The 20,251-nt window shown below is 38.5% G+C and overlaps 1 protein-coding gene across 1 annotated transcript in view; it reads left to right on the top strand.

Moving 5' to 3' along the window:
* OSTN (osteocrin) overlaps window positions 1–20,251 on the top strand; it is a 57,832-nt gene that overhangs the window by 13,844 nt on the left and 23,737 nt on the right. Inside the window, exon 3 of the mRNA XM_005545403.5 lies at window positions 5,511–5,725. Within this exon, the coding sequence (XP_005545460.1) occupies window positions 5,511–5,725 (215 nt within the window). The remainder of the gene's footprint in view (window positions 1–5,510; window positions 5,726–20,251) is intronic.

Genomic DNA, 20,251 nt, shown 5'->3' with positions numbered 1-20,251 from the left:
CCAACAAGAAAATGTACACAAAATAAAATAGAGAAATAACACAAAATCAAGAAAATCAGTATTTCTTATTGTCTTCTTTTTATTGCCAACATGACATTCAAGGTTGTGAACTTGAAATGAAAAGAGCAGTAATCATGATCTTCTCCTCACAGAGGAGTCAGAGCAAGCCAGTTATCTAAATGTGAAAAGAAACTTAAGAACAAAGACTTGTATTCCTTGAACAAAAAAAGCTTTAAAAGAAAATCCATTATTACAGCCATATTTAATTAAATCAGTTATTTCAGAATGAAGGGCTTTTATGTAAAATTTGAAGTTGTTTGCATGCCAAAATTTGAGTAGTTTTGTTCAAACTTTTAATTACGGTACAAATGTTTTTGTAGTGCTATGACTAAAGTACAAAGAAAAAGAAATGTGGGGGCATCACAAGGAGAAAAATTAGTTTATTTTATCTTATTAGAAACATATATACATGTTTCTTAAATAGCATCAAGTGAGAGTCTCAAATGCATTATATTGGAGGACAAGTTTTGTAAAAGTTTTGTTTTTTTTTTAAGATTAAAGATATTTCTTAGAAAAACGATTGTTGAGTGTGTGTTAGTTGGAAAAATAAAAGCATGTTTTTGGAGGATGCTTTGAAAGATAAAAAAACCTTTGCCCTTTGAAGGTTTATCTTCTTCTTTAGGGTTTATTTTGGGTTATTTCTGCATCCTTCCCGTCTCCAGTTTCTATGTTGTCAGGATTATACAGGGAAGTGATAGAAGCTAAGATCTCAGTAGTTTGAAACCATATTGTGGGCTTTGTGCTGTAAGTAATAAAGAACTATGAGAGATTTGTAATTTTCTTTTTATATGACAAAAGTAGTATTGGGGATAACTAACTTTATAACAGTATTACGGGTGAAATAGAGAAGAGAGAGATAGCAAATTGTAAGGTGATTAAGGGCGTACACTAAGCAGTAAGGAGGCCTTCATTTAAAGTCACCACTTGGATGACCTGAGGTCAAGAGTTGGAGAAAAGCCTGGCCAACATGGTGAAACCCTCTCTCTACTAAAAATCCAAAAATTAGCTGGGCGTCATGGTGGACACCTGCAGTCCCCGCTACTTGGGGGGCTGAGGCAGGAGAATCACTTGAACCTGGGAGGCAGAGGTTGCAGTGAGCCAAGATTGTGCCAGCCTGTTAACAGAGCAAGACTCCATCTCAAAAACAAAAACAAAACAAAAACAACAACAACAAAAAACACTACTGATGGGAATCAAAAATAGCAGCCAGAAGATAGATTGTCCTGCAAGAACTGACCAGACTTACGGCACATATGACTGGATAAGGAAACAGGAGGCTCAATAGCTTTCAGTTTACACGCCAGGCTACAGGTATTTTAAAAGAGACTTGAGTCAATGATTAAAGGGCTTGAAAATGCTACTCTTTTGTTCTACTGGAGAAAGTGAAGAGAACAGAAAAATGTATTAGTCCATTTTCATACTGCTATAAAGAACTACTCAGTCAGGTGTGGTGGCTCATGGCTGTAATCCTAGCACTTAGGGAGGCTAAGGTGGGTGGATCACTTGAGGTCAGGAGTTCAAGATAAGCCTGTCCAACATGGTGAAACTCCATCTCTACCAAAAATGCAAAAATTAGCTGGGCATGGTAGTGACCACCCATAATCCCAGCTACTCAGGAGGCTGAGGCAGGAGAATCGCTTGAACCTGGGAGGCAGAGGTTGCAGTGAGCCAAGATCAAGTCACTGTACTGTAGTCTGGGCAACAGAATGAGACTTTGTCTCAAAACAACAACAACAACAAACTGCCCAAGACCGGGTAATTTATAAAGGAAAGAGGTTTAACTGACTTATAGTTCTGCATGGCTTGGGAGGCCTTGGGAAACTTACAATCATGGCAGAAGGTGAAGGGAAAGCAAAGCATATTCTTCACAAGGTGGCAGGAAGGAGACTGAATCACCAAACATTTATAAAACCACCAGATCTTGTGAGAACTCACTATCGTGAGAACAGCATGGGAGAAATCATCCCCATGATTTAATTACCTCCACCTGGTCTCTCCTTTGACATGTGGGGATTATGGGGATTACAATCCAAGGTGAGATTTTCGGTCAGGTCACAGCCAAACCATACCATTTTGCCACTTGCCCCTCCCAAATCTCAGATCCTCACATTTCAAAACACAATGATGCCTTCCCAACAGCCCTCCAAAGTCTTAACTTATTCCATCATTAACCCAAAAGTCAAGTCCAAAGTTTCATCTGAGACAAGGCAAGTCCTTTCCACCTATGAGCCTGTAAAATCAATAGCAAGTTTGTTACTTCCTAGATACAATGGGAGTACAGGCATTGGGCAAATGAACTCACTCCAAATGGGAGAAATTTCCCAAAACAAAGGGGGCACAGACCCCATGCAAATTAGAAATCCTATAGGGCAGTTATTAAACCTTTGGAGATCATTCCAAAACCATTTCCTTTGACTCCATGTCTCACATCCAGGTCATGCTGATGCAAGAGGTAGGTTCCCATGGTCTTGGACAGCTCTGCCCCTGAGGCTTTGCAGGGTACAGCCCCACCCTCAGCAGCTTTCATGGGCTGGCATTGAGTGTCTATGGCTTTTCTAGATGCACAGTGCAAGCTCTTGGTGGATCTATCCAATCTGGGGTCTGGAGTACTGTGGCCCACTTCTCACAACTATACTAGCCAGTACCACAGTGGGGATTCTGTATCAGGCTCCAACCCCACATTTCTCTTCTGCACTGCCCTAGCAGAGGTCCTCCATGAGGGCTCCACCCCTTTAGCAAATTTCTGCCTAGACATCCAGGTATTTCCATACATCCTCTGAAATCAAGGCAGAGGTTCCCCAAACTCAATTATTTACTTCAGTGTACCAGCAGGCCCCAAAACATGTGTAAACCACCAAGGCTTGGGGCTTGAACCCTCTGAAAGAACGACCTGCCTGTATGTTGGCCGCCCTTAGCCACAGATGGGATGCAAGGCACCAAGTCCCAAGTTGCATAAAGAAGCAAGGCCCAGGGCCTGGCCTATTAAACCATTTTTCCCTCCTAGGCCTCTGGGCCTGTGATGGGAGGGGCTGCCGTGAAGCCATCTGACATGCCATGGAGACATTATCCCCATTGTCTTGGCGATTAGCATTTGGCTCCTAGTTACTCAAGCAAATTTCTGCTGCTGGATTAAATTTCTCCTCTGAAAATGGGTTTTTCATTTCTATTGCATCATCAGGTTGCAAATTTTCCAAACTTTTTGCTCTGCTTCCCTTTTAAACATAACTTCTAATTTCAAACCATCTCTTTGTCATTAGATAAAACTGAATGCTTTTAAGAGCACCAGCTCATATTTTGAATGCTTTGCTGCTTAGAAATTTCTTCTGCCAGATACCCTAAACCATCTCTCTCAAGTTCAAAGTTCCACAGATCTCTAGGGCCAGGGCAAAATGCCACCAGTCGCTTTGATAAAGCATAGCAAGAGTCACCTTTGCTCCAGTTCCCAACAAGTTCCTCATCTCCATCTAAGACCACCTCAGCCTGGACTTCATTGTCCATAAAACTATCAGCATTTTGGTAAAAACTATTCAACAAGTCTCTAGGAAGTTTCAAACTTTCCCACATCTTCCTGTCTTCTTCTGAGCCCTCCAAACTGTTCCAACCTCTGCCTATTTCCCATTTCCAAAGTTGCTTCCACATTTTTGGGTATCTTTATAGCAGCACCCCACTCTGTGTGGTAATAATTTTCTGTGTTAGTCCATTTTCATACTGCTGTAAAGAACTGCCCAAGAGTATGTTATTTATAAAGGAGAGAGGTTTAATTGACTTACAGTTCTGCATGGCCGGGGAAGCCTCAGGTAACACAATCATGGTGGAAAGTGAAGGGGAAGCAGGGCACCTTCTTCACAAGGCAACAGAAAGAATGAATGCAGGAGGAACTGCCAAACACATAAAACCAGCAGCTCTCATGAGAACTCACTCACTATCACAAGAACTGCATGAGAGAAGCTGCCTCCATAATTCAATTACCTCCCCCTGAACTCTCTTTTCACATTTGGAGATTATGAGGATTACAATTCAAGATGAATGGGATGGGAACACAGTCAAACCATATCAAAAGACAATAGAAGGAATAATCTTAGAAGAAAAACAGAAAGTGAAGAAAAATCAAAACCAAGGTCAATAGTCTGGCACATGGAAGAATCACTAGAAGTGGAAAGAGATTCCCCAGAGCTAAAAATTTTCCCACATGGGAATATTCTCATGATCTCAGAAAAAAGGCAGTATTTGTGGGACTACAGAATGACTCAAGTTGTTAGTAGGAGCATTTAAGAAATGCTGTCATTGGGCCTCAGAGAGGAAAAGACAGACCTCACAAACTGAACAGCTACAGATTTATGACTTGGATGAAGTGCGAAGTGGCAATAGGTGTAAGAAACAAACAAGAAATTTTACATGGCACACAAAGTTATTCGGATATCTCAGACACATTGCAGACACAAATACTTGCTGATAAATCACAGGGATAGAGAAGGTGAGATGCTGAGACACAGAGACTAAATTTTTATTTTTGTATCCTTCATGTCCAATGCAGAACCTAGTACATAGTGGATTAGTAATGGCTTGAGTTAGTAAATAATGAATGAATGGTAAAAAGAAAATAGCATGAGATTTGGTTTGGAATTCATTTAATAAATATTCATCAGAAATTTGCTGAATACTAACTATGAGCAAAATATGAGATGAAGCATGAAATAAATCAAATGAAAGACTAATTAGACAAACTCATTGATTCAAGATTCACCCTAATAACAAATACAAATGTATTGTAACCAACCTGGCACAAGGCAAAAAATAATAAGTGCAATGATGAAAGAGGTATATAGCAAAGCACTATGAGAATGATAAGGAAGGATGAAGTTGTTACTGGAAAAGAATCTGAAAAAATGATCGGTAAATATACTAGATGTTAAAGGCATTCCAGGAGTTTTTCTTTTCTTTTCTTGTCTTGTTTTTTTCCCTTGGTTATACCCCTCTTCTATGTGTTTCAGTCCCCAAAGATCTAGCACTCTCTATGGAAAATAACTTCATAAGAAATTGTAAGTCCAGGCACGGTGGCCCATGCCTGTAATCCCAGCACTTTGGGAGGCTGAGGCCGGTGGATCACCTGAGGTCAGGAGTTTGAAACCAGCCTGGCCAACGTGGTGAAACCCCATCTCTACTAAAAATACAAAAAATTGGCCAGGCATGGTGGTGGGCACCTGTACTCCCAGCTCTCTGGGAAGCTGAAGCAGGAGAATCACTTGAACCCGGGAGGTGGATGTTGCAGTGAGCCAAGATCACGCCATTGCACCCCAATCTTGGCAATAAGCGCAAAACTTTGTCTGAAAAAAATTATAAAATGTTACATGATGAGAATGTCAGCTAATGGTAGCAAAAGCCAAATGCATATGTACATACTTGAAGTCTCTTTGTCTAAATTAATGGAATCACCTTTCCTTGCCTTATAGGCCTTTGATTCTGGAGTCATAGATGTGCAGTCAACACCCACAGTCAGGGAAGAGAAATCAGCCACTGATCTGACAGCAAAGCTCTTGCTTCTTGATGAATTGGTGTCCCTAGAAAATGATGTGATTGAGACAAAGAAGAAAAGGAGTTTCTCTGGTTTTGGGTCTCCCCTTGACAGACTCTCAGCTGGCTCTGTAGATCACAAAGGTAAACAGAGGTAAGTGAACTCTTAGAAAAGGAAAGTTTTTATTTTCTAATTATTTTATTCTGGATTCTAAAACAGAGAATTCCACATGAAAAATACAGTGAAAACTTTGTGTAGAAACAGATTTGACAGCATGTTAGCTAATCTATAGGTTTAATAATACAGTTTTCGAAATAACTGTTTAGGGAGCAAAATGACTTCCACAGTGTGCATTAGTATTTTTGTCATCATGTTTCCTAAGTAAGATTCTGTCTTATGCAGATATAAAACAGTTATTATAAGACATTACTGCATTTGGGAGGTGACGCAAAATGTATGCTCAGTGGTATAAATGTTCTGGTGAATTGAGTTTTCCATTTACTAGAGGTAATTGGAATACCCTTTGGTTTTTACCGTTAATACTAACCTTTCCAAATTGTGTGAATGAATCTGAGTGAGAAGCTCTCAGAACTTGGAGTCAGAACACATGTGTTTCTGTCAAATTTCTGTTTCTTTCCATGTGACTTGTAAAGTAACTTATCCTCTCTGATCCTCAGCTTATTTATTCACAAAGTGAGAACAATTACTTGGTTCCATAAAATTCAAATAAGATAATCAAATGTAAGTGCTTCATAGAATGCTAATTATTATAATAGATTTAGAATAGTGAAATATCCCTTTAGGTCAGTAATTTAAAGTCATCATTTCAAACTTAGTTCATTTTCTTCAATATCTGTTCTTCATACTGTACATTTCATATTAGAAGTGGCACAAAAGACCACCTAAGTACTGTAGACAGACACTTGGGAAATTGACCCAAGATTCCTTTTGTTCACCCTGAACATTTCTCACTAAACTCTCTAAATACTGTTTGCCTTATATATTAAAAAAGGAAATTGTTTATCACAGCACTATTCACAATATCAAAGTCATGGAATCACCTAAGTGTCCAACAGTGGTGGACTGGATAAAGAAAATGTGGTATGTAGACACCATGGAATACTATACAGTCGTAAAAAAGAAAAGAATAAAATTATGTTCTTTGCAGCTACATGGATGCAGCTGGATGCCATTATTCTAACTGAATTAATACAGAAACAGGAAATCAGACACTAGATGTTCTCCCTTCTAAGTGGAAGCTAAACAGTGGGTATCCATAGGCATAAAGATGAAAACAGTAGACCCTGGGGGCTCTAAAAGGTGGAAGGGAAGAGGGAGGAGTTGATAAACTACCTACTGAGTATTATGTTCACTATTTGGGTGATGGGTTCACTAAAAGCTCAAACCCCAGGATCATCCAATATACCCATGTGGCAAACCTACACATGTATACCCTGAATCTAAAATAAAATATTGTTTAACAATACTTTGTAAAAGATAAAATTTATTTCAAATAAATAAATAAGAAAATTTTAGGAGCTTCAGTAGTGCAACTGATTAGTGTGCAGTACTTACAAAACAGGAAGCATTAGATGTACCTCATATATGAATATCTACACAAAAGTCATAGATAAAATGTTAGCAAATAGAATCCAACAGCACTTTTAAAAATATAATACATTTTGACCAAGGGGGGCTTATTCCAGGAAAGTAAATATGAGTTAATATTAGTAATTATATAATGTAATCTTTCATATTAATAGAACAATAGATAAAAATCATATGATTATATCAATAGATGACAGAAGAGGTATTTGACAAAATCTAATATTTATTAATGTCTAAGGAAGTGCAATGGAATAAGAACTGAGAAACACTTTTTAAACATGATGTATATGTATGTGTGTGTTTGGATTTTAGCCCAAAAGCCAACATCTTATTTAATGGTTGAGGCACGTACTGTGTTCTTAAGTCAAAAAACTCAAAAGCAGAAACATGTCAGCTCCACTTAAGTTAAATTACAAACTTAACACAATTCTAATAAAAAGTGCCATCAGTGTTGATGATAAAGTTCATTTAAAAGAATAAAAGCTAGCATAGCCAGAAAAACTCTGCAAAAGAGACAGAAAGAAAGAGCCCTACCAGAAATTAGTAAGTAAAAGAATATAGTTTGAATAAGTGACGTTGGGATATGAGGAAAAAGATAAAATTAATTCATTCTCAAACTATACATTATGATAAATTCTAAATGCATCAGAGATTTGATTGAAGAAATAGATGAACCTATATAGGTACTAGAAGAAGACATTGTTGGAAGTTCTACATAGAGAAGGAATAGAGAAGGTATTCTAAATTCAGTTGTAAAATTTGAATAGAAAAAATAAGGAAAAAATTAATTACATTTTTTAAAGTTTTCATGACAAAAGATACCATAAAACAAAGTAAAAACACAAAGAATAAACTGGAAAAAATGTTTGTAACTTAAATCAAAGGGTTACTATATTTAATATATAAAGAACCTTGAAAAATAAAGAAGAAAAAGAACAAACTATAGAAAAATTGGGGTAAAAAACAGTAGTCAATTCATGAAAAAAATGTAAATTGCCTTTAGCCATGTGAAGAGATGCACACCATTCTTGTTATAAGAAAAAAGTGTGCTACGATTTTACTGATATACAATTCCTCACCTGATAGATTGGTAGAAATGGATTTTTGAAAAACCAAAATAATTACTGAGGCTATGAGAAAAAGGCACTCCCACGTGGTGCTGATTGGAGTGCAAAATGGAACCAACGTGGAGGGGAATGTTGCAATATCCAGCAGAGTGGATGTGTGCTTACTTTTTGGCCCAGCCTTCCTTCTATTTCTAGATATCTCTCCCAAATATATACTAGTAAAAATGTGTTTAGCAGAAGAAAGCATGCATAAGGCTGTTCATTTTAGAACCACTTTTTATAAACTTTTTATTTAAAAAATAAAATTATAAGCAAAATACAGAAAAATATTGACACCTGTGATAACAAAGAAATGACTCTTAAGGGCAGTTTGTTGTCCTGGGGGAATAACTCTTTTTCGGAGGAGGCTTACTGGATCCTTTAAGTGAAAAGTGGTGTTGACAGATGGCCATCTGGGCATTAGGGTTGCCCATTTCTCTTGGATTAGTGATTGTTTTTAGGAATTTTAGAGCATAGACTGAGTCATGAGTGCACGCTGATATTAATCAGAAACATACATTTATACTAATATGAATGTTTTTTGGACATTTTGAAATCATGCCATATCAGGTGTTATAATATTATTTAACATGTTCAACTTATAACTTTATTTCATTTTTTCCACGCCGTGAATCCCCTTTCTTATTTGCATCAAGAATGACAGAATTTGATTATCAAATAAATACATATTTGCTTTATTTCACAATACAAACTCAACCATCTCAGAATAGCAATACCAAGATTATCACCAGCAATACGATTTCCCAAAATAGTTTGTAGTTAATAATTTTACTGATGCTCAGATTGTCATAGTTTAGCTAATCAGAACGTCCTCAAATTGGCTCTTGAGTTCTTTTGAACTGAAATTAGAAATAATAAGTTTCCTTGCTATCAGGTGTGACAAGATATTCAAGCTCACTTCGTACATTTTCTTCCCCAACTCTGCCTGGGGAAACAAAATTATGAGTTTTATAAAGAAATATTTTGCAAAGGAGGATTGTAATATTTAAGGTTCATTTACAATGGGCATTTGGCATCGACAGAACAAGTATTTCTATGTATACATTCAACATTTTGCAGCATATTTGCATTCAAGTTACATTTCCAAATTCTATGCCAAATACAGTCTAACTCACCATCACAAATCCCTCAGATATTACTAAAATCCTGTTTATTTGGTAGGAGTGCAGTATTATCTTATTAGAAAATAATTTTATATTCCTACTAGATAAACTGTATTTTTACTACTTCAATGAAATTCACTGACATTTTCTTCCCAGTTGAATGCATTAAATCTGTTTAAATCTATGACTGAAAAATCTTTAGGAAATGCTAGTTATCAATTCATTGTTTTTGAAAACATATAAATGAAGAGAACATTAAACCTACCTTTCTTATATGACCTTCACCAGTAATAGTAGAGGAGCTGGAATTTTCTCTTTATAGAATTTTTGCATCTAAAACAATCAAGAAATTGTGGAATTAGTAAATGAGGTAGAAATTTCTCTTTATAAAATTATTTTGGCTAAAAAATGACAGAATTAGAAAATTTCTATTTTGCAAATCCTAATGAAATGATGGGTCTAGACAATTATCATTAACTGCTGTTAGCATCAGAAGAAGAAAACAGCAAGTCATTATATGCCTTCCGATAATAGAACCCAGCACTACCTATAAAATAGTATTGCCAAAAGCAGTCTTGTCTCTAGTTCTATACGTACCAATTTTCAGGAAATGTGAAAGACAGAAGTGAGTTCAGAGACACTACGGGGATGCAAATAGCAAAATCCAGACTGTGGGAAACTGCAGGACAAATAATCCAGTTTCTTCCATAAATAAATTACAGCGTTTGAAGGGATTAAAAAAGAGATAGAAAGGGAAGGGGATTCTAAAGTAGAGGGATTTATTAACCACTTAAAACGTTTTACGTGTCCTGACTGAAACAATGATCCTTTAAAAAATTAATACACATAACAGACAATTGTGAATGTGAACAGTAATTATTTGGTAATGTTAAATAACTATTATTTACTTTTAAATATGAAATGATACAGACCTTAAAAATGAGAGAGATACCTCAGTTAAATATTTAAATATGAAAGTATTATCTGATTTTTAAAAAAGTAATGCAGGAGTGGGAGTGGAATGGATGAAGTAAGATTTGCAGTAAACTGATAATTATTGACTTAGAATGATGTGCACATGGGAGTTTGTTATACTATTCTATTTTGTCATATGTCTGAACTATTTTATAGTAAATTCCTTTAAAAACTAAGCAATGAGATAAACAGCAGATTAGACCTGGTAAAAGAGTAAATAAATTAATAACATAATAAGGTCAAGAAAATGACTCAATATGTCAAAAACATATGAAGAATAGAATAAAACAAATTAATGTATAGTTTAATAAGAACTTTATGGGAACAAATAAGAGAAAAATAATTACTATTTAAATAACTTTGGGGCCAAGTGCAGTGGTTCACAGTTGTAATCCCAGAACTTCGAGAGGCCAAGGCAGGTGGATCACTTGAAGTCAGTAGTTCGAGACCAGCCTGCCTAATATGGTGAAACCCCATCTCTACTAAAAATACAAAAAGATTAGCTGGGCATGGTTGTGGGCGCCTGTAATCCCAGCTACTCGGCAGGCTGAGGCACAAGAATCACTCGAGCCCAGGAGGCAGAGGTTGCAGTGAGCCAAGATCGCAGCACTGCACTCCAGCCTAGGCGACAGAGTGAGGACTCAGTCTCAATAAATAAATGAGTAAATAAGTAAATAAATAAATAACAGGATATTTTATCAATACTTTTCAAGAAATAGTGAAAACATTTTCAAATTCAGTAATTAAAACAAATTTTGGCGCACATAACTAGTGCCCTTTCTGACAGGTTAAGTGGATTATTCTGCTAAGAGAAAATCTTGTAGGAGATGGCTTAGAGGCGTAAACATTAAGGACACATTCTTGGCTGGGCGCGGTGGCTCACGCCTGTAATGGGAGGCAGAGGCGGGTGGATCACCAGGTCAGGAGACGGAGACCATCCTGGCCAACATGGTGCAACCCCGTCTCTACTAAAATACAAAAAATTAGCTGAGCGCGGTAGTGGGTGCCTGCAGTCCCAGCTACTCGGGAGGCTGAGGCAGGAGAATCACTTGACCCTGGAAAGCGGAGGTTGCAGTGAGCTGAGATCGGGCCACTGCGCTCCAGTCTGGCAACAGAGCAAGCCTCCGTCTCAAAAAAATAAATAAATAAATAAATAAATAAATAAATAAATAAATAAAATTCTTAAAAGGGCTAAGTAGCACGAGAACTCACTACTAGGTGATAAGAATAAGAAATGGGACAAGAAATGAAATTGGGAAGGAGAGTCAGGGGTCACAAAGGAATGCTGCATTCTGCAACCATTCATATTGTTGCCTTCTGGAATGTGCGGTGCAAAACCCACATAACCTTAGTCAATATCCCTGGAGCTAGATTGCAAAGGTTTCATCCAATGCTGTATAAAGCAAGAAACGAATTTAGTAGAATAATTGATGACCCTAGGAAATTAAAAATGAACTGTTTCTTTTCTCCTTTTCTCTCCTTTATCTTCACCTCCTACTATTTTGAGAAGTTTGGCAGTGTTAAGGAGCGAGAGGCATTTGCACAGAAGCTCATCCATGGGCTTCGAAAGTTGAGAATTCCTCCTAATGTATACTCTCTAGTCTTTTATATTTTTATTTTTTATAGTTGATAATTTATGCATTCGAATTAAATTCCAAGGACACTTCCTCTGAGATGTTTCAGCAGCATTTTTTAAATATACATACAGGAATTCCTCTTTTTGTCTTTAAAGCAAATATGAAATTTGTTTTGTATATTCCAGAAGCAGAAAATGATGAAAGATAAATAATGTTATTGCATAAAATATTTCTATAGACATTTCTGAGTTTTAGTTAAAAACAATTTCAGACTTGTTTTGAGGTGTAATGATAGTTCAAACATAATACAGTGTTAAAATTTTCTCTCATCTGTTACTAAGGCTTCAGCATCATTTAAAAAATTACATATATATGTCACATATATGTAAACCACAAGACTAAAATGTCACGTATTTAGTAACAAGAATGTATAGCTTGCAATGTTGCAACCTTTATGTAAAAATAAAATTTTATAAAAATTATAATAATTTCGCGTAGAAGAGCTGTACTGAGGGTTATTTACTGCTACTTTTTCAAATTCTATGAGACAAGAATTTTACTCCTTCCTTATGTGTTGTTAGATTTTTCACAAGACCAGGAATTATTTGTTACTCTTATATGCATAGGTATGCACAAAAACTTCATGAGTTTCTTATAAATGTCTGTGGTTTTCATGTATATGCCCTCATGTTTTTCCCTTTATCAGGCACGCATTCTCTATCTTTTCATACTTACTGGAAGGTAATACATCTGAGATGCACTTTCCATACTCTGTGCTTAAAGATCACATACATCACTTAATTCAGGGATTCATAAACTTTTTGTGTCATAGGTCACTATAGCAGTTTGGTGAAACCTATGAACCCCTTCTCAGAATATTGTTTTTAGAGTGATAGAATTTATAAGAGTTCAAAGGTTACCCACTGTTTAGAAACAGAATTATCAAAATCAATTTTTTAAATTAATTTGCGATATAACATATATAAAAAATTTTAAATATTTTATTTATTAATACCTAAAATAAGATGTAAAGATATGACTGCAAACAATAGCTGTAGCTGGGTGCGGTGGCTCACGCCTGTAATCTCAGCACTTTGGGAGGCTGAGGCAGGCAGATCACCTGAGGTTAGGAGTTTGTGAGCAGCCTGGACAACATGGTGAAATCCCGTCTCTACTAAAAATACAAAATTCAACCAGGCATGGTGGCACTCATCTGTAATCCCAGCTACTCAGGAGGCTGAGGCATGAGAATCGGTTGAACACGTGGGAAGCAGAGGTTTCAGTGAGCCGAGATTGTGCCACAGCACTCCAGCCTGGGTGACAGGGAGACTCTGTCTCAAAAAATAAATTGTTGTAACTAGTGCAGAACATAACCATTTCAAAGTATCTATGATAACTAAAATGTGCTTTGAAAGTATCTGTGATTTATATGAGTAATAATGTTCAGACACAACTATTACTATTATTTCTTTTCTATATTCATAAAGTAAATGCTATTTTTTAAATTATTTTTATGGGCCGGGCGCGGTGGCTCAAGCCTGTAATCCCAGCACTTTGGGAGGCCGAGACGGGTAGATCACGAGGTCAGGAGATCGAGACCATCCTGGCTAACACGGTGAAACCTCGTCTCTACTAAAAAATACAAAAAACTAGCCGGGCGAGGTGGCGGGCGCCTGTAGTCCCAGCTACTCGGGAGGCTGAGGCAGGAGAATGGCGTGAACCCGGGAGGCGGAGCTTGCAGTGAGCCGAGATCTGGCCACTGCACTCCAGCCTGGGTGACAGAGCAAGACTCCGTCTCAAAAAAAAAAAAAAAATTATTTTTATGTATTTATTTTTTTGAGATGGAGTCTTACTCTGTTGCCTAGTCTGGAGGGCAGTGGCTTAATCTTTTTTTTTTTTATCTTTTTTTTTTTTAGATGCAGTTTTGCTCTTATTGCCCAGACTGGAGTGCAATGGTGAGATCTTGGCTCACTGCCTCCTCCACCTCCCAGGTTCAAGTGATTCTCCTGCCTCAGACTCCCGAGTAGCTGGGATTATAGGCATGGGATGATAGGTGCCTGCCACCATGCCTGGCTAATTTTTGTATTTTTAGTAGGGACTGTGTTTCTCCATGTTGGCCAGGCTGGTCTCGATCTCCTGGCCTCAAGTGATCCGCCCACCTCTGCCTTTCAGAATGCTGGGATTACTGGCATGAGCACTGTGTTTGGTCATAAATGTTATCTTTCATTTACGGGTTAATGGAACTAAAGATGTAACCCTTTCCCATCTACATGTATAGGCCCCAGAATTATATTGCTACATAATGCCAGATTTTAAAACTCTGAGTCACCAGGGTACAAAATGCATTATTTAATTCTAAATTACTACAGAATATCAGAAAAGAAAAAGAAAATTAACTGTACTTTCAAAAAGGTCCACCAGGAGATGGAAACAAAAAAACTCATGAAAGCTAGGGAAAACAAAGATGAAAAGAAACAAATATAAAAAGCTAAACAGGGAAAACCCTATATCAGATCATATTAACTTGAGACAAAGAACCACCTGTTGTTCCTATGTTGTATTGCTTAACATATTTTTACCTGAATAGGACACTAGCTTCATTTTCTGATTCATGTGCAAGTTACTTCAATTCTCCAGGCAACACTAACTCAACTATACTTTGAAGCCCAAAATATTTTCCTTATTTCCATTCACTTGTTTAAAGTCTGAAGTTATCATTTTATTTCTGTTTTCTTTTTTTCTTTTTTTGAGACGGAGTCTTGCTCTGTCGCCCAGGCTGGAGTGCAGTGGCAGAATCTCAGCTCACTGCAAGCTCCACGTCCCAGGTTCTAGCGATTCTCCTGCCTCCGCCTACCGAGTAGCTGGGACTCCTGATCTCAAGTGATCTGCCTGCCTCGGCCTTCCAAAGTGCTGGGATTACAGACGTGAGCTACCAAGCCCTGTCTTTTTTCCGGAAAAAATAGTATCTACTATCTGAATGACTCTTTAACATTAGAAGATATTGATGGCTGGACGCAGTGGCTCATGCCTTTAATCTCAGCACTTTGGGAGGCCGAGGCAGGCAGATCATCTGAGGCTGGGAATTTGAGACCAGCATGACCAACATGATGAAACCGCATCTCTACTAAAAATACGAACTTTGCCGGGCGTGGTGGCGCACGCCTGTAATCCCAGCTACTTGGGAGGCTGAGGCAGGAGAATCACTTGAGCCCGGGAGGCAGAGGTTGCAGTTAGCCGAGATCACGCCATTACACTCCAGCCTGGGCAACAAAAGCAAAACTCTGTCTCAAAAAAAAAAAAAAGATACTGATGATTGGCCTAGAATTTTTCTAAATAATGGTTTCTCTCACTCCTTCACACAACACTAAAAATGTCTTGCAAATAGTCACAGTAATAGTGCTGTACATTTGAATTTAATTACTATTAAACATTTTTACAACTCTTATTGCTTTAATTCTCACATTTAATATTTTAGGACAGTAAAGCAAGAAATGCCGTTGTGTTAGGGTTCCAACAAGAAATAGGTGTCACCTTTGAAACAGGAAAATTTGAGGAGGGTTTTTTCAAAGGAAGACTATTTACAAAACTCTGGGTACAGGCAGATAATAATGGATGGCACAGCAGCCCATGGTGGCCGGAAAAGACAAGAAAGGAAGAGGTTTCCAAAAGTCAGAGAGTCATAGAGTTTCAGATGCCTTGAGAAAAGTAGTGACTTGGCCGGGTGCGGTGGCTCATGCCTGTAATCCCAGCACTTTGGGAGGCTGAGGCAGGCAGATTGCCTAAGGTCGGGAGTTCAAGACCAGCCTGACCAGCAAAGTGAAACCCCATCTCTACTAAAAATATAGAAGTTAGCCGGATGTTGGTGGCATGCACCTGTAATCCCAGCTCCTTGGGAAGCTGAGGCAGGAGAATCACTTGAACCCGGGAGGCAGAGGTTGCAGTGAGCCAAGATCGCACCACTGTACTCCAGCCTGGGCAACAGAGTGAGATGTCATCCCGAAAAAAAAAAAAAAAGAAAAGAAAAGTAGTGACTTTCAGGAGCATACCTCCCTGGAAGAGGTCATGCAAGGAATGGCCAGGAGAAAAGTATCCTGACCTGTCTCCAGCTCTTCCTCTGTTCTCTCTTCCCCAAATTATCTATTGCTTGATCCACACCAAAGCCAGAGGGCACAGGAACATTTACGTGTTCCAAAAAGCTCAGCCTTCTAGGACTAAAAGTAGGGTGAGAAAAGGCAGCGTATATCTGAGAGCAGAGGGAAGACAGCCAGCAAAATTCTACACATTCTGGAGATTTAGGTCAAGAAACACTTTGCTCCAGAATATTGTTATTATATCGCCTAATTGAAAGAGAAAAACTCCATAGGTCATAATCAGAGAAAACAGTTTTTCCTCCCATCCCCTGCATTCCAACCCACTCAGGGGGAGTTGTTGTTCACTACCCCTTGAATAAACCAAAAGGCAGGTATTAATGGCTCTACTGGTCACATCGAAATAACAAGAATCCCTCTGGTTACTTGTACTAGAAAAATAACCATATAACAGTCATTCAAATAACCATTCTTATATGTGACCTCAAACTATGAATATTAATAAAGCTTCTCTTTCCCCTAGCTTGGACCGACCCCATTCATCCTGGAAGGCTTCAGTGGGAAGGAGCTTGTGTCCATTTTATATTCACACTCTCCCTTACCACAGTAGGCTGCCTTTTGTCTCCTCCAGAACTGGGGGTGGAGATGCATGCAGAGAAGTAAAACAAAGTCTTACTTGACTTAATATCATGACCTGTCTTTGTGCTCTCACGACTTTGCTGAACGCTCAAAGCTGACTCATTGTGGAATGTTTCTGGGAGTCACATAAACCCTAGTGTGAACAGTAACATAGACGTTCTTACCTCCAAGAATACTCTTCTTCTGCCAAGTCTGTTATGCCCCTCATCCTCATCCTATTCTCCCGTCTCCTGCATTTGACACCACCATCAGCATCCTGCTGGGTTTGCTTCACCTGTCAGCCCTGGCAGAAAGCCCTTGGGGCAAGGTCCCTTCTATAATTGACCCAGGCTCACTCTCTCCACATGCTCTACATCTGCCCACAGAAAACCCACATCCTTGACTCTGGTTACTGAAAGTGAAGCTGTTCTTGGTGCAGTCATCTCTTCAGCCTGGTATCAAGCCAGTTCTCACAGTTTCTTGTCCTTTAGATTTCATAGACACTATTTGATTAGGTTCACCATGCTTCGATGGGCATATTTTAAACTTGAAGTGTTTTTCTCAAAGCCCTTTCCCCATAAGAAGGAAGAGGGGAAATGCCATTGTTTTTCAATAACTTGCTCCCAAGAAATTCTCCTTTCGCGAGCTATTCAGTAGGAATCCCTTTATTGGATTGAAGTTGGAAAAAATTAGTTTGTAACAACCTCCTCTGGAAATACTGCATAAGTCTAGCACCTCACTTTGGAATGCAAAACGAACTACTTCCCACATACTTTCTCTCTCCCTTTCTCTCTCTTTTTTATTCAGCCTTTTAAAGCCACAGCAAAAAACTGAGAAAGCATCCCATTTTAGTATTCTGGCACACTGCTTTTTAAAAATCTCTATCACACACTAAGAAGGAGGTATTGTTACCAGAAAGGGGTCCCAAACCAGACCCCAAGAGAGGGCCCTTGGATCTCACACAAGAAAGAATTTGAGGCAAGTCCACAGAGTAAAGTGAAAGCAATTTTATTACAGAAATAAAGAAACAAAAAAATGGCTACTCCATAGACAGAGTAGGGCCCAAAAGCAAGAGAAGGAATGTGTCCACTTTAGATATAATGCTTGTTTACATATAAGATAACAAAGCAAAAAAGAAGAAAAAATCTTTGGGGAGATGTGCACTACTACAAGGGCTTGTGACAAAGGACTGTTAATGTTTGTGTAACTACTGTCTTCCACAATAATTTATATTATTATATTTAAAGTGAAACTTATTTTTAAACTAAGAATGCTTTTGTTCTTACGATATCGTAACATCAGGACATTTCCTGGGCCTACTAAGTCCTGGATTTCTTCCATCAACATCATTAACATGTTTTCTTAACTGTAAACATCCTCTGACTAAAATGCCTAACCTTCTGGGAATGCTGTCCAGCAAGTCTTAGCCTCATTTTACCCAGCCCCTATTCAAGATGGAGTCTCTTTGGTTCAAATGCCTCTGACATTAGGATCCACATTTTATTATGTTTTCAGAGAGACAAAATGATTTCCCTGAGATTATGTTGACATAAATTACATGCCAGATTGTTTAACTCCAAGGCCATGACTTTCCACTTAATTTCTTTGCAGAAAGTAGCTTTCTACAAAGCTACTAGAGCGAGCAGGAGGGAAAAATGGCAGCGAGGGCAGGCAGTGAGGCAGATGCTTACATTCTTGTGAGGCTCTGATTAGCCTAAGTAAATCTAGGTTTTACATGTGAAATGAGGAAGTAGAGGGAAAAGTCAATTATGTGTTGCCTCAAGCGACTTTCTACAAAGAAATTAAAGTTCTGTGTGAATAAGGTATTTGTCAAAGGCCAGGAACAGTAAGATTCACTTAGAATATATGCATTAAAGGAATACTTGTAGAATTATTGTATCCATGATATATGGATTTCTATCCTACCGGGACTGCAGCTATCTCAATTCTTGCCTCCTCAGAAGAAAGACTTTGACTGAGGGGCATAAAGCAGAAGAAGAGACCTAGGCAAGTTTTAGAGTGGGGGTGGAAGTTTATTAAAAAGATTTAGAGCAGGAATGAAAAGTAAGGTACACTTGGAAGAAGGCCAAGCAGACATCTTCCAGTTTGACCTTGGCCTTAGGGTTTTATATGCTGACCTACTTCCGGCATCTGGCGTCGCTCTTTCGGTGGAATGCCCCTAGGTCATGTACCAGTTAAACACCACCATTTAACCTCTTAAAGCACATGCTTGAGCCCAGTCACCCAACTCCTGAGATCTTATCAGGAAGCTGCTGATCACCAGTTTCAGATAGTTCTGATCTATACGGAAACTGCCTTTCTCTGTACTGGCTGTGACCAATTATTGCTTTAGAGAGACCGTGTGACAAATGCCTGACCATCACCTATGGTTAACTGGCTTTCCTGGTGAGGTGTGAGGCCCTCTTCTGCTCCGTTCCTGTTCATGCCCCAGTACAGCTCTATGCACTGTAACGATAGGTTCAGGCTAAAGTTGAGACTAGCAATGCCAGATTCAATTTGTCAGATATGATTGCCCTTCTTGACAAAAATCCCAAAGATTACGGTAAAAATTCTAACATTTTCTTTTCTTTCTAATTTGTTGTGAAGAAATGCCACAGAACTAGGCCAATCGTGGCATCTCAAGGTTTATGCTTTTCTTTTTTAGCTCTTATTTGGTCATCTCCCGAGGACGTAGTTGAAAACGAGCTCCATTTCAGGTGTGAGAAACAGAAAAGGGATTCAGTATTAATCGAAATGTGACTAAGGCATTTCTCAATCAATAGACGTGTATTTGGCCAAAGTTGAAGATACTCGTGGGAAAAAAATCCAAGTCACAGGAGCACCTGTGACCTGTGTTTTTTCCAAAGGGTGTTTTCAAGGGGAAAGAGCATACAGGAGGGGGAAAAAGGCAGGAAGGGCAGGCAGTGAGGCAGATGCTTCCATTCTTGTGGGGCTCTGATTAGCCTCAGTAAATCTACATTTTACATATGACAAGAGCAAGTAGAGGGAAAAGTCAATTATGCATTCTCTCATGCTCAGTAAATCTACAGTTTACATATGATAAAGTAAACATGTGAAAAGAGGGAATAGAGGAAATTGGGCTGTGATATGGGGTTGTGGAATTATAGCTCAGTTTAGAAACAAAAGGAAGGCAGTAGTATTGACTCAGTTCCCTAACTTAACTTTCCCTTTGGCATAGTGATTTGAGAAGATTCCATGTTCTTTCACGAGAGTGTGCTGCCCATTTAAGCGCTGCCTTCTTACACAATGGAAAATGCCTTTGAGCATAATGATCTCGGGCCATTGTCGCCAGTGACTGTTCCTTACTGCATGCCTCTTCTCCGCTCAGCTCAAGAACACAGGATGAGACAGTCCTGTTACCTTTTCTCCCAACCCAACTTATGTATGAAGCTTTAAAACTTTCTCCCAAAGGGATAATACTCGATTATTCCATATATAGGCTTTGCAATGTATTACACACCCTAACCCCCAAAAGAGCATTCTACAGGATATTTTTTGTATTAAATCCATTCGCCAAACAGAAGTTTTAGAGGTTTTAAAAGTTTCATTAGCTCCTCAAGGT

The sequence above is a fragment of the Macaca fascicularis genome, chromosome 2, assembly GCF_037993035.2.
Source record: "Macaca fascicularis isolate 582-1 chromosome 2, T2T-MFA8v1.1".
Taxonomy (NCBI): Eukaryota; Metazoa; Chordata; class Mammalia; order Primates; family Cercopithecidae; genus Macaca; species Macaca fascicularis.
Note: the sequence above shows the minus strand (reverse complement) of the source record. Positions and strands in the feature narration are given on the sequence as shown.